The 25,121-nt window shown below is 45.2% G+C and overlaps 1 protein-coding gene across 1 annotated transcript in view; it reads left to right on the forward strand.

Moving 5' to 3' along the window:
* The window catches only part of si:ch211-202p1.5 (uncharacterized protein LOC103909337 homolog), an 87,438-nt gene that overhangs the window by 4,614 nt on the left and 57,703 nt on the right, over positions 1–25,121 (forward strand). Inside the window, exon 2 of the mRNA XM_059985297.1 lies at positions 3,986–4,160. Within this exon, the coding sequence (XP_059841280.1) occupies positions 3,986–4,160 (175 nt within the window). The remainder of the gene's footprint in view (positions 1–3,985; positions 4,161–25,121) is intronic.

The raw sequence follows: 25,121 nt of genomic DNA on the forward strand, positions 1-25,121 counted from the left end.
GTGTTGGATATCTGAGCAACACACACAAAGTCCTGGAGGAACTCTGCAGGCCAGGCTGCATTTACGGAAAAAAGGCACAGTCGATGTTTCGGGGCAGAACCCTTCATCTGGACTGGAGGAAAAATGCCGAGAGTAGGTTTAGAAGGTGGGGGGAGGGGAGAGAGAAACACAAGGTGATGGGTGAAACCTGGACGGGGAGGGATGAAGTAAAGAGCTGTTTGGTGAAAGAGGCAAAAGGCCATGGAAGAAAGAAAAAAAATGGGGTTAGGGAAAGGAGCACCAGAGGGAGGCAATGGACGGGCAAGGTGAGCGAGGGAAAAGGGAGGGGTGGGGGCATTACCGGAAGTTTGAGAAATCCGTGTTCATACCATCAAGTTGGAGGCAACCCAAATGAAATATACTGTGTTGTTCCTCTAACCTAATTGTGGCCTTATCACGACAGTGGAGGAGACAATGGATGGACATATCAGAATGGGAAGTGGAATTAAAATGTGTGGCCACTGCGAGATCCCACTTGTTCTGGCTGATGGAGAGTAGGTGCTCAGAGAAGCAGTCTCCCAATCTACGTCGGGTCTCACCAATATACAAGAGGCGACACCGGGAGCACCGAACACAATGTATGATCCCAACAGACTCACAGGGGAAGTGTCACCTCACCTGGAAGGATTGTTTGGGGCCCTGAATAGTAGTGAGGAGGGAGGTGTAAGGGCAGGTGTAGCACTTGTTCTGCTTGCAAGGGTAAGTGCCAGGAGGGAAGTCAGTGGGAAGGGGCGTATGGACAAGGGGGTTGCATAGGGAACGATCCCTACGGAAAGCATCCTTTGGGGAGAGACAAATGGACAAGGGAGTCATCCCACCTCGTCCCACGCTGCTACTTGTAAAAACACCATCCCCTTCGCTCAATTCTTCCATCTGCGCCGCATCTGCTCTCAGGATGAGGCTTTTCATTTTAGAATGAAGATGTCCTCCTTTTTCAAAGAAAAGGGCTTCCCTTCCTCCATCATCAATGCTGCCCTGCCACCCATACCAAGGATGGAGTTCCTCTTGTCCTCACCTACCACCTCATCGGCCTCCGTGTCCAGCACATAAATCTGAAACTTCCGCCACCTCCAATGGGATCCCACCACCAGGCACATCTTTCCTTCCCCCCCCCCTACTTTCTGCTTTCCACAGGGATTGTTCCCTACGCAACTCCCTTGTCCATGACTATCAACAGATATGTAGGTGAGTGGTAAATTCTAGCAATCAGGGTGTTAAGGAGAACGCAAGGAAATAAAATCGGGTTAGTGTGAACGGTTGTCTGATGGTCAGGCACCCTCAGTGGGCTGAAGGACCTGTGTCCGTACTGATTCGAAGACACATGTAAAGTGCCTTAGTATATTCTTACTCCTTCGGAGTATCTTCCATTCTTCTCTCTCCTCTCTCCTCTCTCCTCTCTCCCTCTCTCCCTCTCTCCCTCTCTCCCCCTCTCCCTCTCTCCCCCTCTCCCCCTCTCCCCCTCTCCCCCCTCTCCCCCTCTCCCCCTCTCCCCCTCTCCCCCTCTCCCCCTCTCCCCCTCTCCCCCTCTCCCCCTCTCCCCCTCTCCCCCTCTCCCCCTCTCCCCCTCTCCCCCTCTCCCCCTCTCCCCCTCTCCCCCTCTCCCCCTCTCCCCCTCTCTCCCTCTCTCCCTCTCCCCCTCTCTCCCTCTCCCCCTCCCTCTCCCCCCTCCCTCTCCCCCTCCCTCTCCCCCTCCCTCTCCCCCTCCCTCTCCCCCTCCCTCTCCCCCTCCCTCTCCCCCTCCCTCTCCCCCTCCCTCTCCCCCTCCCTCTCCCCCTCCCTCTCCCCCTCTCTCTCCCCCCCCCCCCCCGGAATCTGTCTGGATTTTTGGAGAGTCTTCAGAGTGATTTCCATGATAGTTGCCGGGACTTGGTGTATGAGCATTTCTGAAGATGTTAGCATAGTTCGATAGAATAGAAGGCATGCATGATGCTTGCCTTTTTCATTGTAATCTGAGCTCTGAAGCAAGCATGCCATATGTCTTTTTTACCATCCTATCTTCCTGTTAAAGTTGAGTGCTTCATGCACAGGTAGAGGTGCAATGAAAAGCATACTTGTAGCAGCATCATAGCATGGGGTGAGCAGCATTCACAAAAAACATCTATTAAACTTAAATTACACAACTTTTACAAGAAATAACAGAATTAGTGCAAAGAGAAATGTTAGTTGTAGTCCAAAATGGTCAGTGTTGTTTTGCTGGGGTAGTGATTAGGGTTGCATTTGTTGGTTCAAGAACCAAATGGTGGAAGGGAAGTAGCTGCTCCTGAACCTGGTGTTATGGACTTCAGGTGTCTATGCCTGGTACCTGGTAGGAGCTGTGAGAAGATGGCATAGCCCAGATGGTGGGAATTGTTGAGTTGATGATGGATTTTCCCTCTTGAGACAGTGCTTCCTGTAGATACAGCCGATGGTACTATAGTTTATGGGCTCGAGTCCTCTCCTCTCTACAGCTTCTTACATTCCTGAGCATTCGAATTGTTCTGCACATTATGTAACCAATCAGAAAACTTCCAGCAAACAGGAGAAAATCCGCTGATGCTAGAAATCCAAGCAATGCACACAAAATGCCAGAGGAATGCAACAGGCCAGGCAGCATCTATGGAAAAGAGTACAGTTGTTTCAGGTAGATCTGTAGGTATTTATTTTTTCTCCAGTGCTGCAGAAGGGTCTCGGCCTGAAACATTGACTGTACTCTTTTCTATAGATGCCGCCTGGCCTGCTGAGTTCCTCCAGCATTTTGTGCATGTTGCTTGTGTAGCACCCTGGGAAAGGTTTCACTGCTAATGTAATGGTCTTTCCGTAGAAGCAGTGTTTGGGTTATAGTTAGAGATAACAGGTACTTTGGAATGTGAGGAGGGTGTTTTCGTGCCATGTGCCTGACCCCAGGGTGATCTGGGTCTTTGGTTGGGTGGGTGATGAAGAGGGAAGGCTCTGGAACGGGGCTGAGATCCGACGAAGGCCGGGGAAATTGATGGAGGATCGGCAAAAGGGACACAGTGAGCTCCAACTTGTGCACATTAGACTGTTCGTTAAAATGGGCCCTTTGCTTTTTCTTCACTGACCCTGTAGTTAAACTAAGACTTGTAAAGCTAAATTGTTTAATTGTATGCGGTGTACTGTCTGTTATTTCGTGGTACTGATTTGTAACTGGGTGACAAATCTCACAGCATCCACACAAACAGAGGGGTTTTGGGATGGACTCGCATCTCAATCTCACCCGTTTGGCAGGGCCAGAGATTGCCTTCCCCAGACTTCCGGAGCCAACAGAACCTAAGGGTTACACTTGGATTTCCAGAATCTGTAGATTTTCTTGTGCGTGCGATACTTGCTGGATTGGTGTCCAGCCAGACCTCCTTCACTTTGTTAGCAGCAACAAGTTGCTGGAAGAGCTCAGCAGGTCTGGAGGGGAATAAACAGACGATGCTTCAGGCTGGGACCCTTCACCAGGACTGGAAAGGGTGGGGGAAGAAGCCAGAATAAGAAGGTGGCGGAAGGGAAGGATCACAAGCTGGCAGGTGATAGGTGAGACCAAGTCAGAGGGGAAGGTAGGTGGGTGGGGGAGGAGGTGGGATGAAGTGAGAAGCTGGGAGGTGATAGCTGGCAGGGGTAAAGGGCTGATGAAGAGGGATCCTGATAGGAGAGGGGTGTGGACCATGGGAGAAAATGAAAGAGAAGGGGCACCTGAAAGAAGGGATGGGCAGGCGGGGAGATAAACAGTCATCACTAGGCCAAGACCTGTCAACAGGACTGAAAAGGAAGGGGGCAGAAGCCAAAATAAAAAGAAGTGGGGAGAGGGGAAGCTGATAGGTGAGAACAGCTGACGGGGGAGGTTGGTGTATGGGAGGGGGAGGGATTTTGCATTGCCAGTTTAGGGGTGTCTGAATCACAGCCAGCAGCCGGCTCTGTAGTGACTTCCCCTCACGTGACTTCCCTCTTTCGGTTTCCGCAGGAATCTGCAGACCACTTGCGGGCGTGGTGGTGGAGTCCGCAAGAGCTGGTGACCAGCAGCCGGGACAAGTGCACATTCCTGCCCGTCGGGAGAAACGATGCTCCTGCAGCAATATGCAGGACACAGAGTGCGTCTATTTCTGCCACGTTGGCATTGTCTGGGTCAACACACCAGGGTAAGTGACCACTGCAGCTGGTCAGGCGACTATACACAGTGCCTTTGGATAGCTCTGGTGTTGTTGCTCTGAAGATTTAAAGATTAGCTTTATTTGTCACATGCAAGTTAAAACATTGTGAGTAACATTTTGGATACGTCTCTACCAAAGGAGCTGTAAGGTGCTCCGTCTCTCTGCCAGCCTGCAAGTCATCCTTGGGCAAGGTGTAGCGCCTGATTAACTGCCCCCCACTCCCCCCTGATCAGGGTCACATGAAGCCATGGGAGCAGGCAGTGGATGGTTGAATAAACAGCTGGTTCGTATCACAAGTCCTGGTTATGCTACCACTGATGCCAGGCAGACAATCTCTGAAGAGTATTGATAATTGCTGGGGTCACCCGTCTGGTAAAGGCACTGCCCCAGAAGAAGGCAATGGCAAACCACTTGTGTAGAAAAAATTGCCAAGAGCAATCATGGTCATGGAAAGACCTTGATCGCCCACATTTAATGGCATGGCACGTAACGATGATGACATACATTGAACCATGCTGTGAAATGTGGCTTTTGAGCCAGCAATCAGTACAGTGGCCTCCACAGCTGCCTGCGACAATTAGTTCCACAAATTCACCACCCTCTGGCTGGAGAAATTTCTCCTCTTCTCTGTCTTAAATGGACACCCCTCTATCCTGAGGCTGTATCCTCTTGTCCTTGATGAGCTGGGGGCAGCCCGCAAGTGCCACGATGATTCTGGCGCCGATGTAACATACCCACAACTTGGTAAACCTTACCAATATGTCTTTAGACTGTGGAGGCAACCTGGTCTCAGAGAGAACATGCAAAATCCCTGCTGCCAGCAGCAGCAATTAAACCCCAATCAGTTATCGCTGATGCTGTAAAAAGTTGCGCTCATCGCTACACTACTGTGTCACTCTGTGCATTTCTGGGATCTTTCGACCAGCCTCTCTCCTTTCACCTGCCTGATGTTGACTGCAGCTTATCGTTCTGCAGTGCAGGTAAATAATAAGGTGCAAGATCATAACAAGGTAGATTGTGAGATCAGGAGTCCATCTTATTCTTCTCAGGAACCATTAATAGTCTGTTAATGAAAGATCATTTCTAATGCTGCCACAATCTCTAACACTGCCTCTTTCAGAACCCTAGGGGGCACTTCATCTGAGCCAGGTGACTTGTGTACTTTGAGATCTTTCAGCTTTTTGGCATCTTCTCCCTTATAATAGTACCTGCACCCACTTCTCTTCCTTCACACATTACAATATCTGGCACACTGCTAGTGTTTTCCATGGTGAAGACTGATGCAAAATACTCATTTAGTTGATCTGCTATCTCCTTGTCCCCTGTTATTATTTCTCCTGCCTCATTTTCTAGCAGTCTTGTATCTATTCTCATCTCTCATTTATTTTTCACACACTTGAAAAAGCTCTTACTATCCACTTTGATATTATTTACTAGCTTGGTTTCATATTTCATCTCTCCCTTCTAATGATTCTTTTCGTTGCTCTCTAAGTTTTTAAAAACTTCCCAGTCCTGTCTTCCCACTATTTTTTGTTTTGTTGTATGCCCTCTCATGTTTTTACACTTTGACTTCTCTTGTCAGTCACCATTGTACTGTTTCACCATTTGAGTCTTCCTTCACTTTTGGAATACACATGTCCTGCACCTGACTCATTTTTTCCAGAAATGCACATCATTGCTGCTCTGCTGACATCCCTGCCAGCAGCTCCTTCCAATTTTCTTTGGCCAACTCCTCTTTCATACTACTGTAATTTCCTTTACTCCACTGAAATACTACTATGTCAGACTTTACTTTCTCTCTATCAAGTTTCAAGTTGAAATCGATCATATTGTGATCACTGTTTCCTAAGGGTTCTTTTACCTTAAGCTCCCTAATCACCTCCGGTTCATTACATAACATCCAATCCAGTATAGCTGATCCCCCTAGTAGGCTCAATGACAAACTGCTCTAGAAAGCCATCTCTTAAGCATTCAAAGACTCACTCTCTTGAGATCCATTACCAACCTGATTTTCCCAATCGACCTGCACGTTAAAATCTCCCATGACTACCATAACATTGTCCTTTTGACATGCCTTTTCTATTTCCTGTTGTAATCTATGGTCCACCTTCCAGCCACTGTTCGGTGGCCTGTAGATAACTGTCATCCATGTCCTTTCACCCTTGCATTTTCTTAACTCAACCCACAAGGATTCAACATCTTTCGATCCTATGTCACATCATTCTACTGATATGATACCATTCTTTACCAGTAGAGTCATGCCTCCCCTTTTGCCTACCTTCCTATCCCTCTGATACAATGTGTAACCTTGGACAACTACAACCACCTTTTAGCCATGATTCAGTGATGGCCACAACATCACACCTGGCAATCTGTAATAGTGCAATAAGATCATCCACCCTATTTCTTATACACCACACATTGAGATACAACACCTTCAGTACCATATTTGCTACCCTTTTTGATATTGTATCCCAAATGTTTTGATACTCAGCCTGTTGGCTGTGACTATGTCCCATCACCTGCCTGCCCTCCCTGACAGTTTGACTGCACGCTATCTTTACTTTGTCCTATCCTGAGTCTCATCTCTCCGGTTCCCATCCCCTACCAAATTAGTTTATACCCTCCCCAACGGCTCTAACAGACTTTCCTGCGAGAATATTGGTTCTCCTCAGGACCAGGTGCCACCCATCACTTTTGAACAGGTCACACCTTCCCAAGAAGAAAACCCAGTGATCCAAGAATCTGAAGCCCTGCCCCCTGAACCAGCTTATCAGCCACACATTTATCTGCTAACTCATCCTGTTTCTACCCTCACTGGCACGTGGCACAGGAAGCAATCCAGAAATTTCTACCTGAGAGGTCCTGCTTCTCACCTTTCTACCTATTCCTCTAAAATCCCTTTTCAGGACCTCTTTGCATTTCCTTCCTATGTCATTGCTACCAAAATGTACCAGGACATCTGGCTGCTCTCCCTCCCTCTCCAAAATGTTGTGAATGCGATCTGAGGCAACATACCTTTTAGGTGTCCCGTTCACATCCACAGAAACACGGATTTTATTCCTTAGAGCATAGGAATCCGAGGGATGACCTTATAGAGGAGAGTAAAATCATGAGGGGCATACATTGGGTGAATGTGCACTGCCTTTTTCCCTGTGTGGGAAATCAAGAGTGACAGAACATAGGTTTAAGATGAGAGGGAAGAGATTTAAAAGGGACTGGGGTGCCAACATCTTCATACAGAGGGTGGTTTACTAAAGGGAGTGGTTGAGGCAGGTACATTAATAACATTTAAAAGACATTTGGATAATTAGATTGATAGAAGGGGGTTTAGGTAGAGATGGGCCAAACACAGGCAAATGGGACTGACATGGTAAGCATGGACAGGCTGAGCTGAAAGGTCTGTATTACTATGAGTGTGTTCTTTTACTATGATCTCTCTCCTCTCCAACTCCTCCGGTTATACAACCCCTCGGAATCTTGATTTCTGCCTTTGGATCATTCGAATTTTCATCGTTCTGCACCAATCCTGGGCTCGAAATTCCCACAGCACACCTCTTCATCACTCTCCCTCCTGTATCCTTCAAATACAGTGGATTCCAGTTAGCTGGTACTCTAGCACCAGTACATTTTGGCCCAATTAAGTAGCCACCCCAATTAGCTGAAGTTTCATAGAAATAGTTACTAAGGTACAAAAAAGGCAAACTGAGTAACAGATTATGTATTTAACTGAAATGCAAAAATTAGAACACTACCGACACTACTACTATATATTCAGAAGATTACAAGGCTAATAGGAAGGAGCTCAGGAAGGAAATTGGGAGAGCCAGAAGGGGCATGAGAAGGCCTTGGTGGGCAGGATTAAGGAAAACCCCAAGGCATTCTGCAAGTATGTGAAGAACAAGAGGATAAGCCATGAAAGAATAGGACCTATCAAATGAGACAGTGGGAAAGTGTGTACGGAACCAGAGGAAATGGTGGAGGTACTTAATGAATACTTTACTTCAGTATTCACTATGGAAATGGATCTTGGTGATTGTAGTGAGGACTTTCAGCAGACTGAAAAGCTTGAACATGTAGATATTAAGAAAGACAATGTGCTGGAGTTTTTGGAAAACATCAAGTTGGATAAGTTGCCAGGACTGGATGAAATGTACCCCAGACTATTGTGGGAGGTGAGGGAGGAGATTGCTGAGCCTCTGGCAATGATCTTTGCATCATCAATGGGGACAGCAGAGGTTCCGGAGGATTGGAGGGTTGCAGATGTTGTTCTCTTATTCAAGAAAGGGAATAGAGATAGCCCAGGAAATTATAGACCAGTGAGTCTTACCTCAGTGGTTGGTAAATTGATGGAGAAGATCCTAAGAGGCAGGATTTATGAACATTTTGAGAGGTATAATATGATTAGGAATAGTCAGCATGGCTTTGTCAAGGGCAGGTCATGCCTTACGAGCCTGATACAATTTTTTGAGGATGTGACTAAACACATTGATGAAGGAAGGACAGTAGATGGAGTGTATATGGATTTCAGCAATGCATTTGATAAGGTACCCCATGCAAGGCTTATTGAGAAAGTAAAGAGGTATGTGATCCAAGGGGGCATTGCTTTGTGGATCCAGAACTGGCTTGTCCACAGAAGGTAAAGAGTGGTTGTAGATGAATCATATTCTGCATGGAGGTCGGTCACCAGTGGAGTGCCTCAGGGATCTGTTCTGGGACCCTTATTCTTTGTGATTTTTATCAATGACCTGAGTGAGAAGTGGAGGGATGGGTTAGTAAGTTTCCTGATGACAAAAAGAGGTGTTGTGGATAGTGTGGAGGGCTGTCAGAGGTGATAGTGGGACATTGATAGGATGCAAAACTGGGCTGAGAAGTGGCAGACGGAGTTCAACCCAGAAAAGTGTGAGGTGGTTCATTTTAGTTGGTCAAATATAATGGCAGAATATAGTATTGATGGTAAGACTCTTGGCAGTGTGGAGGATCAGAGGAATCTTGGGGTCTGAGTCCATAGAATGCTCAAAAAAGCTGCGCAGGTTGACTCTGTGGTTAAGAAGGCATACTGTGTATTGGCTTTCATCAATTGTGGAATTTAATTTAGGAGCCGAGAGGTAATGTTGCAGCTATATAGGTCCCTGGTCAGACCCTACTTGGAGTACTGTGCTCAGTTCTGGTTGTCTCATTGCAGGAAGGATGTGGAAGCCATAGAAAGGGTTTGGAGGAGATTTACAAGGATGTTGCCTGGCTTAGGGAGCATATTATGAGAATAGGTTGAGTGAACTCGGCCTTTTCTCCTTGGAGCGATGGAGAATGAGAGGTGGCCAGACAGAGGTGTATAAGGTGATGAGAGGTGACCTGATGGAGGTGTATAAGATGATGAGAGGCTTTGATCGTGTGGATAGTCAGAGGCTTTTTCCCAGGGCTGAAATGGTTGCCACAAGGGGACGCAGGTTTAAGGTGCTGGGGAGTAGGTACAGAGGAGATGTCAGGGGTAAGTTTTTTACTCAGAGAATGGTGAGTGCATGGAATGGGCTGCCGGCAATGGTGGTAGAGGCGGATACAATAGAGTCTTTTAAGAGGCTTCTAGATAGGTACATGAAACTTAGTAAAATAGAGGGCTATGGGTAAGCCTTATAATTTCTAATGTAGGGACATGTTTCGCACAATTTTGTGGGCTGAAGGGCCTGTATTGTGCTGTAGGTTTTCTATGTTTCTGTGTTTCTAAAAAATTGTGTATTAGTTTCTGTTATTGGAAAATGAGTTTGTTCACGCTGCATTCCATTTACTGAAAGTAAAGTAAACCAGTCCAGACACCTAGTGTAAATAATGGACTGCCTTCAAACACTGTTGTCGACAATTGTATCCTCCAGGTCTTCATTTTCATTATAATTTTCAACATGATTACCTTCAAACTCTTCGCAGTTCCTAACTTAGTGAAATAGTGAAATCCTTTCACTTTCACTCCAGGTTTTTTCTGGCATCTCCAAGTCGAAGCTTGAAACAGCAGCGAACAAAATGGTTCGGAATTGTGTTTCTGCTTATTGCTATCAATTATCGGTGACAAAATTCACTGCTTGTTGAACACAACCATGCAAGTGACACTATTTGAAAGCTAATTGATCCAAACACAGTGTCGTGTCCAAAGGCCACATGACTGATGCTAGTTAGAAGCCTTTCAGCAAAAGTCTCCTGTTCCAATTAAGAGGCATAATGTTCCAAATAAACATAAGGAATCTTAGCTATTTTCTGAATTAGCCTTGGTTATCCTGAATAAGTGGCTGTCCTGATTAACCAATGCCCCAATTAACCGGAATCCACTCTATTGTGTAATATTGAACTCATTGTCCAAGCCTTGGTCTCTGCCCTGAGCTCTCTGTGTATAACTCAATGTTGGATTCTTTGTAAATCTGCCTGAGTTTCTTTCATTGATCATTTAGTTCAAAGTTCAAAGTATATTTGTGATCAAAGTTGTTTTTATTATAGTTTAGTTAGTAATGTCACATTCCCAAGACACAGTGAAAAGCCTCATTTTGCAAGCCATCCCGACAGATTAGTCCATACATAAATACATCAAGAAAGTAAAAGGAAACAGAACTAGAAGCAACACACACAAAATGCTGGAGGAACGCAGCAGGTCAGGCAGCATCTATGGAGAGTCAATGATTCAGGTTGAGACTTTTCACCAGTTCTGATGGGGGGTGGTGGTGCCCTGTTATGTCGACTGTTCATTCTGCTCCATGGATGCTGCCTGATCTGCTGAGTTCCTCCAGCATTTTGTGCGTGTTGCCCTGGATTTCCAGCATCTGCAGAATCTCTTGTGTTTACAGAACTGGTAATTGGTCTACTATACTGAGGTATTGTGGAAAAACTATTTTTTGAGTGCCATCCATATAGACCATTTCATTTCAACGCACACAAAATGGTGGAGGGCCTCAACAAGGTCCTCTGATGCTTTGTTGCGCGTTTGACTGCTCGGAGGAGGGCACCGTTGCTTTTTTGCTGATGAGGGAGGGGGAATCGTTGCTCGCTGCTGCTTATGTTTGGGAGGGCCAAGCTGGGGGTTCTAACCTGTCATACATTCCTTGGGGCACTCCTCTGTTTTCGTGGATGGTTGTGAAGAAAAAGAATTTCAGGATGTGTATTGTAGACATTTCTCTGATATTAAATGTAGCTTTGAATTCAGGCAGCATCTATTGAGGTGAATAAGCAATCGACTTTTTGGCCCGAGAGTCGTCATTAGGATTCCAATGCTGCCTGACTTGATGAGTTCTTCCACCGTTTTGCGTGTGTTACTCAAGATTTCCAGTATCTGCAGAAACTCCTGTGTTTGTAATTTCATTTCAACAGTGTATTGATGAAAAAGCAATAACAGAGCACAGAGTGAATTGTTAGATTCAAACACACTGCCATACAGGTAGACAGTAAGGTGCAAGCCCACGATGAGGTAGATTGTGAGGTCAAGACTCCACCTTGGTTTTCTGGGGACCATTCAAATATTTTGTAAGAGCGGGACATAATGCCAAATATAGTTTTGCTGTTGCAGAGAAAGTTTGGTTCAGGCAGACAAATAAAGTGCAAACGCCACAACAAGGTAGGTTAAAGGATGAAGAGCTTATCATTTGCGAGAGGTCATTCACTCATGAGGCAGCGTGAGGTTCAAAAAGAGCTTGGGGCCTTTCAGAACTTTCGGTGGGACATGATCATCGCAAGAGGCCGTTGGTTGGTGAAGCAACGTGAGGTTTAAAAAGGGATTGGGCCTTTACAGAACTTTTTGGATGGCTGTGATCAATGCAATATTTTAGGCACTCAGCAGGGGTCTATTCTCTTTTCCATTATTTAAGCTCTATCCCATATGGTCTTTTGCAATGCTTTATGATCTCTGGTCTGTTGTCAAAGCTGTATGATCTATGCTCTATGGTCTATACTCTATGTTTATGGTCTATCTTCTATGTTTGATGTTTTATGGTCTATGGAATATGCTCTAGGCTCTGAAGCAAGGAATAAGTGGAGCGGCTATTGTTGGAGTTCTACCAGTGTTAGAGGCCAGGCTTTGGCTCAACAGGCTTGGGCGAGAACAGGCACAGACTAGTACTTAAACTTGAGAAGTCTGAAGTTTAGCAAATGTAAGCAGAATGGTAATTTGGGCAGTGGAACACTCCTCCAGTGAGATGTGGGACTTAAGGTACCTAACAGTCTCCCTGGTGACTGCATCTGCAGGAAGTGCACCCAACTTCATCTCTTGACTGACAGGTCAAAGAGCTGGAGCTGGAGCTGGGTCTATTCAGGACAATCCAGGAGGCTGAAAACCTCATAGATGAGGCTTTTACTGAGGTGGCCACAACTTGAGGACAGGCCTCGGATGAATGGCCGTGAGGAGCAGTTAGTTCAGGGTCTGCCTGTGGCCATTCCATTCAGCAACCGGGTACCACAGGGTTGGGATGACCTATCATGGAAGGGCAGCAGCTTGATCATTAGGGGGATGGACAGCAGAATCTGTGGACGTGAGAGAGAAGCCAGGGTGGTGGATGGCCTCCCAAGTGCTGGAGTCCAGAATGGCTCATTCCAGCTGCTGAAGATGTGAGCAGACAGAGGTTGTGGTGTACAATGACACTGATGACATAGGTCGTAAGGGAGAAGTGCAGAGAGTATGGGGACTTGTGGCTAAAGAACAGGATCTCTACTGTAGTAATCTCTAGATTATTCCCAGTGCCGCATGCTAGTCAGAGCAAGAATAGGATGATAGTACAGATAAGTAAGTGGCTGAGGAAGTGGTACAGGAGGCAGAGTTTCAGATTTCTGGATCATTAGGAATGTACAGCCTGTACAAAAAGGATAGGTTACAACTGAAGCCCAAAGGGGACCAATATCCTGGTGGTCAGGTTTGCCAGAGCTTTTGGGGAGGGTTTAAACTAATTCTCCAGGGGGGTGGGAATTGGAGTGACTAAGCTGAGGTTGGGGCAGTTGCTATACAACTAGATGCAGTTTGTAGTGAGGCTGTGAAAGAGAATAGTATGATGATAGGGCAAAATTGCAGTCAGTGGGATGAGTTGAAGTGTAACATGGGTGGAAATTGACGAAGGTAATGAATATAGGACTGAAGCTGTAACATTTGACTACACTCAGTATACGGAACAAGGTAGATACTCTTGTAGTGCAGTTAGAGATTGGCAAGTATGATGTTGTGGGCGTCACTGTGTCATGGCTGAAAGAAGATCATAGTTGGGAGCTTAACACCCAAGAATGCACATTGTATCGAAAAAACAGGCAGATAGGTAAAGGGTGTGGGATGGCTCTGATGGTAAAAAATGAAATCAAATCTTTAGAAAGAGGTGACATAGAATTAGAAGATGCAGAATCCTTGTGTGTAGAGTTAAGAAATTGCAAGGGTAAATAGACACTGATGGGGCAGTAGCCATGATGTGGGATATCAATTACAACCGGAGATATGCATGTAATAAGGGCAATGTTACAATAGCCATAGAGGATTTCAATATGCAGGCAAATTGGGAAAATCAGGTTGGTGCTGAATTCCAAGAGAGGGAATGCTTGTGGTTTAGTCCACTTGAGGAAAGGCAATGCTGGATTTGCATTGGGTGTAGTGTAATGAACCAGATTTGATTAGGAGGCAGTGATCACAATATGACAGAATTTACCCTGCAATTTGAGAGTGAGTAGATAAAGTCAGAAGTATCGGTATTACAGTGGAGTAACTGAAATTGCAAAGGCACGCATGAGGGAGGAGCTGGCCAAAAATGATTGGCAAGGTAAACTGTCAGGGATGAAGGCAGAACAGCAATGGCTGGAGTTTCTGTGGTTTTGGAATGCACAGGATAGATACATCTCAAAGATAAAGAAGTACTCTAAAGCAAGGATGAGGCAACCTCGGCTGACAAGAGAATTCAAAGACAGCACAAAAGCAAAACTGAGGTCATATTATCAAAATTAGTGGGGAGTTAGAGCATTGGGAAGCTTTTAAACAGAAGGCAGCTAAAATGCCACAAAGATAGAAAAGATGACAAATGAAGGTAAACTAGCCAATAATATAAACAAGGGTACCAAAATTTCTTCCGGTTATATAAAGAGTAAAAGAAAGCCAAGAGTGGATATTGGACAACTAGAAAATGACTCTGAAGAAGTAATAATAGGGGACAAAGAAATGACCGACAAACAATAAGTATTTTGCATCAGTCTTCCCTGTGGAAGACACTAGCAGTATGTCGGAAAATACAGAGTTTTGGGGGCAAAAGTGAGTGTAGTTGCAATTACTAAGGAGAAGGTGGTTGGGAAGCTGAAAGTGCTGAAGGTAGATAAGTCATGTAGAACAGACGGACTCCAACCCAGAGTTCATACAGTGATAGCTGAAGAGATTGCGAAGGCAATAGTAACAATCTTACAGGAATCACTAGACTCTAGAATGGTTCTGGAGGGCTGGAAATTTGCAAATTTCATGTTGTCGCTTCACTCTTTAAGCAGAGTGCTCTGCCACAGACTGCAGTGGAGGCCGAGTCCATGGATGTTATAAGGCAGAAGCTGATGGTTTCCCAATCAATCAGGGCATCAAAGGATATGTTGAGAAAGTGGGTGTATGGGTTTGATTGGGATCCAGGATCAGCCATGATGGAATGGTGGAGCAGACTCAGTGGACTGAATGACCTTATTCTACTCCTATGTCTTATGGTCTTACACAGGAGGGAGGCAAAAGGCAGGATATTATAGGCTGGTTAGCTCGACTTCAGTGGTTGGGAAAATGTTGGAGTCCATTGTTAAGGATGAGGTTTTGGTTTACTTCAAGGTGCATGACATTGTAAGGCAAAGTCAGCATGGCTTCTTTAAGTGGACATCTTGCCTGACAGACCTGTTGGAATTATTTGAGGAAATAACAGTCAGGATTGACAAAGGAGAGTAAGTGGATGTCTTTCACTTGGATTTTCAGAAAGCCTTTGGCAAGGTGCCAAACACAAGATAAGAGTCCATACTGTTACAGGAAGGATACTAATATGGATATTAGATTGGCTGACTGGCAAGAGGCAAAGGGTGGGATAAAGGGAGCCTATTTTGATTGGCTGTCAATGACTAGTTGTCTTCTGTAGGGGTCGATATTGGGACCACTTCTTTTTACATTATATGTCAACAATTTGGATGACTGAATTGATAGCTCTGTGGCTACGTTTGCCAGAATGAGACTGATGGGAAGGATAGGCAAAGAGGTTGTAGTTGGATTATTGTGTAGGGAAGTGCACTTTAGTATAGGAATAAAGGCATAGACTATTTTCTAAGCGGGGAGAAAATTCAAAATTCAGAAGTGAAAAAAAGTCTTGTGAATTCTTATGAAGGATTCCCTAAAGGTTAACTTGCAGTGTGAATCAGTGGTAAGGAAGGCAAATGCAATGTTAAAATTCATTTCAAGAAGCCTAGAACATAGAAGCAAGGATGCGGTGCTGAAGCTTTATAAGGTATTGGTCAGACCTCATGGAGTATTGTGAGCAATTTTGGACTCCTTATCTAAGAAAAAAATGGCTGGCATTGGAGAGAGTCCAGAGATGTTCACAAGAATGATTACAGGAATGAAAGGGTTAATGTGTGCGGAGTATTTAATGGCTCTGGGCCTGTACTCACTGAAGGTTAGAAGAATGAGGGGGATCTCACTGAAACCTATCTTGGAAGTGGAGGTAAATTTTCCTATAGTGGATGAGTCTAGGACCAGAGGGCACAGCCTCAGAATACGAGGACATCCCTTTAGGACAGAGAGGAGGAGGAATTTTTTTAGCCTGGGATACTGAATCGGTGGAATTCATGGCCAACAATGGCTGTGGAGGCAAAATCATTGGGGATATTTAAAGCAAAGGTTGATAGGCTTTTGATTAGTCGGGGCATAAAAGGCTACAGGGAGAAGGCAGGAGAATGGGGTTGAGAGGGATAATAAATCAGCCATGGTGGAGCAGACTCAATGGGCCAAATGGCCTAATTCTGCTCCTATGTTTTATGGTCTTAAGGAAAGCAGCTGAACAAGTTGGTAGGGTAGCAATGAAGGTGTAAGACATTATTTTCATTTTGGAGATAATGCTGAGCACTTCGATACCACAATTCATGGAGTCATTTGGAATACAACTTTATGAAGATTACAACTTTTTGATCTAAAATGAAAGTTAACAAAAGTAGAATGGCATCAACATATAACTTGCAATGATGTATTCTAATTTAACAGTACCATAAGTTAATTTCTGCATACACTCAAAATGTTCCGTTAAATAAAGAACAGGTTGATAGGTTCTTGATTAATAAGGGTCATAAAGTCCTAGAAAACTACAGCACAGAAACAGACCCTGCAGCCCATCTACTCTGCGCCGACCCATTTAAACTGCCCAGGCCCATCGACCCGGGATCATATCTGTCCATACCCCTCCCATCCATTTCATCCAAACTTCTTTTAAACATTAAAATCAAAATTCCACCCACCACTGACAGCTTGTTGCACACGCCCATCATTCTTTGACTGAACAAGATTCCCTTCATGTTCCTCTTAAGCACCTTTCACCCTTAAAGGCATCAAAGTTTATGGTAAGAAGGCAGAAGAATGGGGTTGAGAGGGATAATTAACCAGCCATGATGAAATTACAGAGCTGAGTAGCCTAATTCTTATGATCTTACAAATTATACTCTCATTCCTGTTTTTATTGTTGTATGAACATGTTGAAGGGTAACACATTCACACTCTGTGGGGTCTGAGGCTAGGTTTCAGGTTAGCCCATCAATGCAAGAAAGGCTAAACTGTTAAGGCTAAACAAAGACAGCTCTTTGTTTCATGGTGGACACATCACATGAACGGGGTACTCTGTCAGTCTTGTAGGATCATAGAGAGTCTTGTAACTGACTTACTCATTCGCCATGCTGTTCCTTGGGCATTGGGCCAACCACCTCTGATGAGAGGTATGAAGGGTCTTGGCCCAAAATGTTGACAGTTCATTTTCCTTCAGAGATGCAGTCTAACTTATTGAGTATCTACAGCATTTCATGCGTGCTGCTCAAAATCTCCAGAATCTGATGAATGCCTTGCATCTCTGAAGAGGGACACTTCCATTGAAAGAGAGGAACTCGAACAGAACCTAGATGTCCACGACGTGCCCATACAGAGGCAAAACTCAGAAACTGTGACAATAGAGATGAAATGTAGGTGGAACTCTGCAAGTCGGGCAGAATCTACGAAGTAGAATAAGCAGTCGACGTTTCAGGCTGAGACCCTTCATCAAGACTCAGAATCCATTGTCACAGAGTTATACAGCATTGGAAACCTCACCAGTGGCCCACCAACTCCATGACTGTAAACAAATTCCTGTGGTGAGATGGAGATACGTCTCTACCAAAGGAGTTCTAAAGTGCTCTTTCCCTCTGCTAGCCTGCAGGTCACCCTTGGGCAATATATAGCACCTACATAGCCCACCCCCCGCCCTGATCAGGGTCACATGGAGCCATGGGAGTAGGGGCTGGATGGTCATATGAGTGGCTGGTGCATATCACAAGTCCTGGTTATGCGACCACTGACGCCAGGCAGACAATCTCTGAAGAGTATTGATAATGGCTGGGGTCACCCGTCTTGTAAACACAGTAGAAGGCTATGTTAAACCACTTCTGTAGAAAAATTGTTTATACAGATCAGATCATTACACAGTGCATTGAGGTAGAACAAGGTAAAATAATAACAAGGCAGAGTAAAGTGTAAACGCTCCAGAGAAAGACTAAAGTCATAAATTTGGGGACTGCTTCATCAAGCACCTCTGCGCCATTCAGCACAAGGGAGACTTCTTGGTGGCCAAAAATTATAATTCCGATTCCAATTCTGGTTCCGATGTGTCAATCCATGGTCTCCTCTCATGCCAAGGTGAGGCCGCCCTCAGGGTGGAGGAGCAACACCTTATATTCCTTCTGGATAGCCCCCAACCTGAATACACGAATATTGATTTCTCTTTCCACAGAATAGATTCCCTCCCCCTCTATTCCCTGCTCTGACCTTTCACTTCTTCTCACCTGCCTATTACTTCACCTGGTCCTCTCCTCCTTCCCTTTCTCCTAGGGTCCACTCTCCTCTCATCAGATTCTTTCTTCTCCAGCCCTTTACCTTTCCCACCCACCTGCCTTCTAACTAGCCTCCTTCCTCTCCCCAACCCATTTTAGTATCTCCCCCCTTCATTCAGAGTCCTGAAGAAGAGTCTCAGCCCAAATCGTTGACCGTTTACTCTTTTCCATAGATGCTGCCTGGCCTGCTGAGTTCCTCCTGCATTTTGTGTGTGTTCCATCTAGCAGATATTGTTTTATTATTGTCATGTGTTCCAAGATACAGGGAAAGAACTTGTCTTGCATTCTGTTCATGCAGATCAAAATCATTTCACAGTGCAGAGTCAAACACACAAAACGCTGGTGGATCTCAGCAGGCCAGGCAGCATCTATGGAAAAAAAGCGCAGTTGACGTTTCGGGCCGAGACCCTTTGGCAGGACTGGAAGCAGAGTAGAATGTTAATGGTAGGATTCTTAGCGCTGTGGAGGAGCAGAAGGATCTTTAAGTCCACATCCATAGATCCCTCAAATTTGATATGGTGGTTAAAAAGGCTGCAGCACGCAGTGCTCTACTATTCGATGTTCTGTTTCCATATCCTGAGAGGATATCTCCCCTTGTGGGCAGGCTAGAACTCGGGGGGTGGGGGGGCATCATTTGATTCGGGTTGTCCATTTGAGAACTAATTTCTCCTCTCAGAAACCTTGCAGGGAGGCATGGAAGTAGAATCTCTGGATATTTTCAAAATCAGAATCAGGTTTAATATCACCGGCATATGTCGTGAAATTTGTTAACTATGCAGCAGCTGTACAGTGCAATACATGATAATACAGAAAAACTGAATTATAGTAATTATGCATTATGTTTATCTTAAATAGTTAAATAAGTAGTGCAAAAACAGAAATAAAAATATGTTTTTAGCGTTCTTGGATTCAATGCCCATTTAGAAATCAGATGGCAGAGAGGGAAGAAGCCTTTCCTGAATCTTTGAGTGTGTGGCATCAGGCTTCTGTACCTCCTCCTTAATGGTAATAGTGAGAAGAGGGCATGTCCTTGGTGGTGGGGGTCCTTAATGATGGACGCTGCCTTTCTGAGACACTGCTCACTGAAGATGTTTTGTCAGATAGATTTCTGATCTTTTGGGAAGTCAAGAGTAATGGAGAACAGGCAGGAAATTGGAATAGAGATGAAAACCAGTTTGGTCTTGTGTTTATTCAATGTAGGAGATGATATACAGCATAATCCTTCTCCTACTGCTTGTGCTGTGGTAGGGGGTAGTCGGCTTCAGATCTGTAACTTAAACCATCCAAGCGTGTCGACGTGAAACTCTGAACTGTCACAGCAGAGGGCGGAGAGCCTCAGCATGCATGTCTGAAGCCACTGTGTTTAACCAAAGCTATTCCAAGACAGGCAATTCCCCCATGTTGCTCTGGAGAGGGGGAGGGTGTGCCAGTGTTACATTCCCAGAAAAACATCTGTATTATGTATTTCTGCAGTGTGAGGTCACATCATCAGCATGAGAGCCAAGATATGGAATTAAAATTGACACACAACTTCAGAATCAGAATCAGCTTTAGTATCGAAGATTATATCCTTGTATGTCTTATGCCATGAGAGTGCAGAGCGGATTTACCAGGACGTTGCCTAGACTAGAGGGCTTGCCCTATGAAAATAGGTTGAGTGAGCTGGAGCTTTTCTCCTTGGAATGAAGGAGGATGAGAGGGGACCTGATAGAGGTGTACAAGATGATAGATTGAGTGAATAGCCAAAGACTTTTTCCCAGGGAGGGAATTGCTAATAAATATAGACATAATTTTAAGGTGATTAGAGGACAGTATGGGGATGAGGATATCAGAGGCAGTTTTGTTTAAATTACACAGAGTGGTATATGCATGGAATGTACTGTTAGGATGATGGTAGAGGCAGATACATTAGGGACATTTAAGAAACGTTTGGATAGGCACATAGATGAGAGAAGAATGGAGGGCTATATAGGAGAAAAGGGTTAGTGGTGACCCACTTCCCAGCACACTCGAAACGGCTCACAAAATGGCGCGCGCCGGGATTGAGGCCGGTCCCAAAGCATGCTTCACCAGCAAGGGGAAAAGCCCGCGTGCGGGACGAGACTGTGAATACGTGCCCCCCTACAGCATTCCCGCCCGGGGAGGGCAGGAACAGGAAGGCTTTAAAGCGAGGCCACAAAGTTTGAATAAACCTCTTTTGCAACTGCAGCTCACCGACTGTGTGTCGTTATTTCAGCGCTGCGCGTGGCACACCGCTACAATTGGTGACCCCGACAGCCCAAACGATATTTGGACCGGAGATGAACAACGCCGCATCTGTTCATGCAGTTTCGTTAAAACTGCCAAGCTTCTGGACGCTGCGACCTCACCTATGGTTCCAGCAAGCAGAAGCCCAATTCCACATTTGGCAGATAAACTCATGCCACACGTTACTACTGCGTGGTGAGCTCCCTCGACCAAGAGACAGCTGCCCAGGTTGAGGAGTTCATACAGTTGCCCCCAGAGGATGGCAAATACACAGAATTCAAAGCCTTGCTCATAAGGACTTTTGGACTCTCATGGCGCGAGCAAGCTGCCCGCTTACTGCACCTGGATGGTTTGGGAGACAGGCCACCTTCGGCTTTGATGAACGAGATGCTGTCCCTGGCCGGAGGACACAAGCCCTGCCTCATGTTTGAGCAGGCGTTCCTGGAGTAGCTGCCCGAGGACATACACCTGCTGCTGTCCGACGTGGATTTCAGTGACCCCCAGAAGGTGGCGGCCCGGGCAGACGTGCTGTGGAAAGCCAAGAAGGTGAGTGGGGTGTCCGTCGCACAGATCACCAGGCCGCGCTCCCAGCAGCAAACCAGAGCAGGCCCGGCAGCAGAGCCCACTAACCCAAGAGGCAGGAGTGAGGAGACCAACGAACAATGGTGCTTCTACCACCAGCGGTGGGGTGCAGAAGCCTGCCGCTGTAGCCCGCCCTGCAAGTTCCCGGGAAACGCCAGTTCCAGCCGACACTGATGGCTACGATGGCTGGCCATCAGGATAGCCTCTTGTATGTCTGGGACAAATGGTTGGGACGCCACTTTTTGGTCGACACCAGAGCCGAGGTCAGCGTCTTACCTCCGATGACTTACGACACCCGCAACAGAGAACCAGGTCCCACCCTGAGGTCCGCAAACGGCAGTACAGTAAGGACTTATGGCACCTGTACGGTGCGGCTACAGTTCGGCTCCAGCTGGTTCACGTGGAACTTCACACTGGCTGCCTTAGCTCAACCAAGATTGATTTTAAAATAGGTTTAAACATTGGGACAACATTGTGGGCCAAAAGGACTGTGCTCTCTATGTCCTATCACTGACATGTCATGAAATTCATTTTTTGCAGCACTACAGTGAAAGACATAAGCATTATTTTAAGTTAGAATGTAAAAGAGAGATAATGAGTTAGTGTTCCTGAGTTAATGGATTGCTCAGGGATCTGATGACAAAGGGGAAGTAGCTGTTCCTAAAATACTGTGTGAATCTTCAGGGAATAAAAATTCCCAGAATTAAACAAAATTGTTTTGTTGCTTGTTGTGTTCTCTTTTGCTGTGTTCTCTGTTGTTCTGCTAGCATTGTGAGAAGCTGTGTTGGCGCCAGAGTGTGTGCTGACACTTACAGCCTGCCCCTCCTAGTGCATCCTTGGTTGTTAACGGAGATGAAGAGGAATTTCTTTTGCCTAAGTGGTGAATCTGTGGAATTTGTTGCCATGGATGGCACCAGAAGCCAAGTCTTTATGTATATTTAAGTCGAGGTTGAAAGCATGACAGGATATGGGGAGAAGGCAGGAGATTAGGGCTGAGAGGAAAATTGGATCAGCCATGATGAAATGGCAGAGCAAACTCCCAATTCTGCTCCTATATGTTACGGTCTTAACACAAATGACACATTTCACTGTAGGTTTTGATTTCCACATGATAAATAAATCTGAAGTTGAATCTGAATCAAGCATTGATATAATTTCACTTTATTGCTTTATTGTTGCCAAACAATTGATACTAGAGTATACAATAATCACAGCGATATTTGATTCTGCGCTTTGCGCTCCCTAAAGTACAAATCGATAGTAAATAGAATAAAAATTTAAATTATACATCATAAATAGAAAAGGGAAAGTAAGGTAGTGCAAGTCAGGTCCAGATATTTGGAAGGTACGGCCCAGATCCAGGTCAGGATCCGTTCAGCAGTCTTATCACAGTTGGAAAGAAGCTGTTGCCAAATCTGGCCGTACGTGTCTCCAAGCTCCTGAACCTTCTCCCGGAGGGAAGAGGGACAAAAAGTATGTTGGCTGGGTGGGTTGTGTCCTTGATTATCCTGGCAGCACTGCACCGACAGCATGCGGTGTAAAGTGAGTCCAAGGATGGAAGATTGGTTTCTGTGATTTGCTGGGCTGTGTTCACGATCTTCTGCAGCTTCTTCCGGTCTTGGACAGGACAACTTCCATACCAGGTTGTGATGCACCCTAGAAGAATGCTTTCTACGGTGCACCTATAAAAATTAGTGAGGGTTTTAGCGGACTGGCCAAATTTCTTCAGCTTTCTCAGGAAGTAAAGGCACTGGTGGGCCTTCTTGGGAGTGGACTCTGCTTGGTTAGACCAAGTCAGGTCATCTGTGATATTGACCCTGAGGAGCTTAAAGCTTTTGACCTGTTCCACCTGCGCACCACCGATGTAGATTGGGTTGTGCGGTCCGCTACTCCTTCTGAAGTCAACAACCAATTCCTTCGTCTTGCTGATGTTGAGGGATAGGTAATAATAGGAATCCATGCAAAAGCGAGTTCATGGATACCCACAGGGATTGTGGTGTAGCAGCAAGTAGAGGCACTGCCGCATAACTCCCAAGTTCAAATCTGCCTCTTGCTACTGTCTGTGTGGAGTGTGTACATCCTCCATGTGAGTATGTGAGATTCTTTGTGCTCCGGATCCCTCTTGCATCCAGACAAACAGTCTTTGATTATGCCGACTGCTTTACTGAGGTTGTGTAGACGGAGTCCATGGAGGGGTGGCCGGTTCCTGTGATGTGCTGAGTTGTGGTCAGAGCTATCTGCAGTTTCTTGTGGTCACGTGCAGAGCAGTTGCTATAGCAACCCTATTACATCCAGGTAGAATGCTTTCTGTGGTGTATATATATAAAAATAGGTAAGAGTTGACAAAGACATGCCATTTCTTTTTTAGCTGTCTGAAGAAGTAGAAGCATTCATGAGCTTTCTAAACAGTGGCTTCAGTGTGGTGAGACCAAGAGAGTCTATTCATGATGTTCACATCTCAGAACTTGAAATTCTCAATTCACTGGAAGAGTCGAGGGAGTTAATGAGGTATACGAGTGGGAATAGGTTGCAGAGAGGTCTGTGGTTGCTCTGACAGCTGGCATAGATTGTAGAGGCAATGAACTGTAGTTGGTTCCCCTGTCGGAAATTTGTGATGAAAACAAGGATAGCCTGCAATAGTATGTTACCTGTCAGTCAGAGATAGGATGTCTCTTGCAATATGGCCTACTATTGGCTGAATCCCAGAAACATCATCTCCAAAGCAGATGCATGACTCCAGAGGATATATAAAGATCTTAATGAAATGCAAGCAGCGAGCTAAGACAGCTCAGTGTGGGATTGACATCCAAAAATATTGTGGTTTAAACTTGAAATCTCTGGCAAGGCAACACTGCCAAGCAAAATATATCTTGCACAAATCAACAAATGCTAAAACAAATGAAGTCTCCATGACCAGGCAAACTCAAAGGTCTTAAGTTGGATAAGTCACCTGCACCAGATGGACTACATCCCGGTGTCCTGAGAGAGGTGCTGAAGAGACAACTGGAGCGTTGTTCATGATCTTTCAAGAATCGCTCGATTCTGACATGGTCCCAGAGGACTGGAAGATTGCAAATGTCACTCCACTCTTTAAGAAGGGAGGAAGGCAAAAGAAATGAAATTACAGGCCAGTTTGCCTAACCTCAGTGGTTGGTAGAGTCCATTATTAAGGATGAGGCTTCAGGGTACTTGGAGACTAATGATAAACTAAGTCAAAGTCAGCATGGTTTCTGTGAATGGAATTTTGCCGGACAAATCAGAGTTCTTCAATGAAGTAACAAGCAGGGTGGACAAAGGAGAGTCAGTGGATGTCAGTTACTTGGATTTTCAGAAGGCATTTGATAAGGTGCCAGAAATGAGGCTGCTTAACAAGTTAAAATCCTATGGTGCTACTGGCTTGATAGAGGAATGGCTGACAGGCTGGAGGCAGTGAGTGGGAAGAAAAGGGGCCTTTTCAGGTTGGCTGCCAGTGACTACTGATGTTCCTCAGGGTCAGTATTGGGACCGCTACTTTTCACATTGTTTGTCAATGATTTGTATAATGGAATTAATGGCTTTGTGGCAAAGTTTGCAGATGATATGAAAATAGGTGGAGGGGTAGATAGTGCTGAGGAAGCAATGAAATTGCAGCAGGATTTAGACAAATTGGAAGAATGGGTAAAAAGTAGCAGATGGAATACAGTGTTGGGAAATGTATGATAATGCATTTTGGTAAAAGGAACAATGGGAACAACTATTATCTAAATGGGGAGAAGGTTCAAACAATAGACTATAAATAAATAGCGATAAATAATGAGCATGAAATAACAATATAACAGAGTCCTTAAATAAGTGTACCTAACCCCGTTTGTTCAAGTGCCTGATGGATGAGTTATTGAACCTGGTGGTGCAAGTCCTAGAAGGTACCTTAGTACCTCAAGTCAAGTCAAGTCACTTTTATTGTATTTTCGACCATAACTGCTGGTACAGTACATAGTAAAAATGAGACGTTTTTCAGGACCATGGTGTTACATGACACAGTACAAAAACTAGACTGAACTACGTAAAAAAAAA

This window comes from Hypanus sabinus, chromosome 12, assembly GCF_030144855.1.
Source record: "Hypanus sabinus isolate sHypSab1 chromosome 12, sHypSab1.hap1, whole genome shotgun sequence".
NCBI lineage: Eukaryota > Metazoa > Chordata > Chondrichthyes > Myliobatiformes > Dasyatidae > Hypanus > Hypanus sabinus.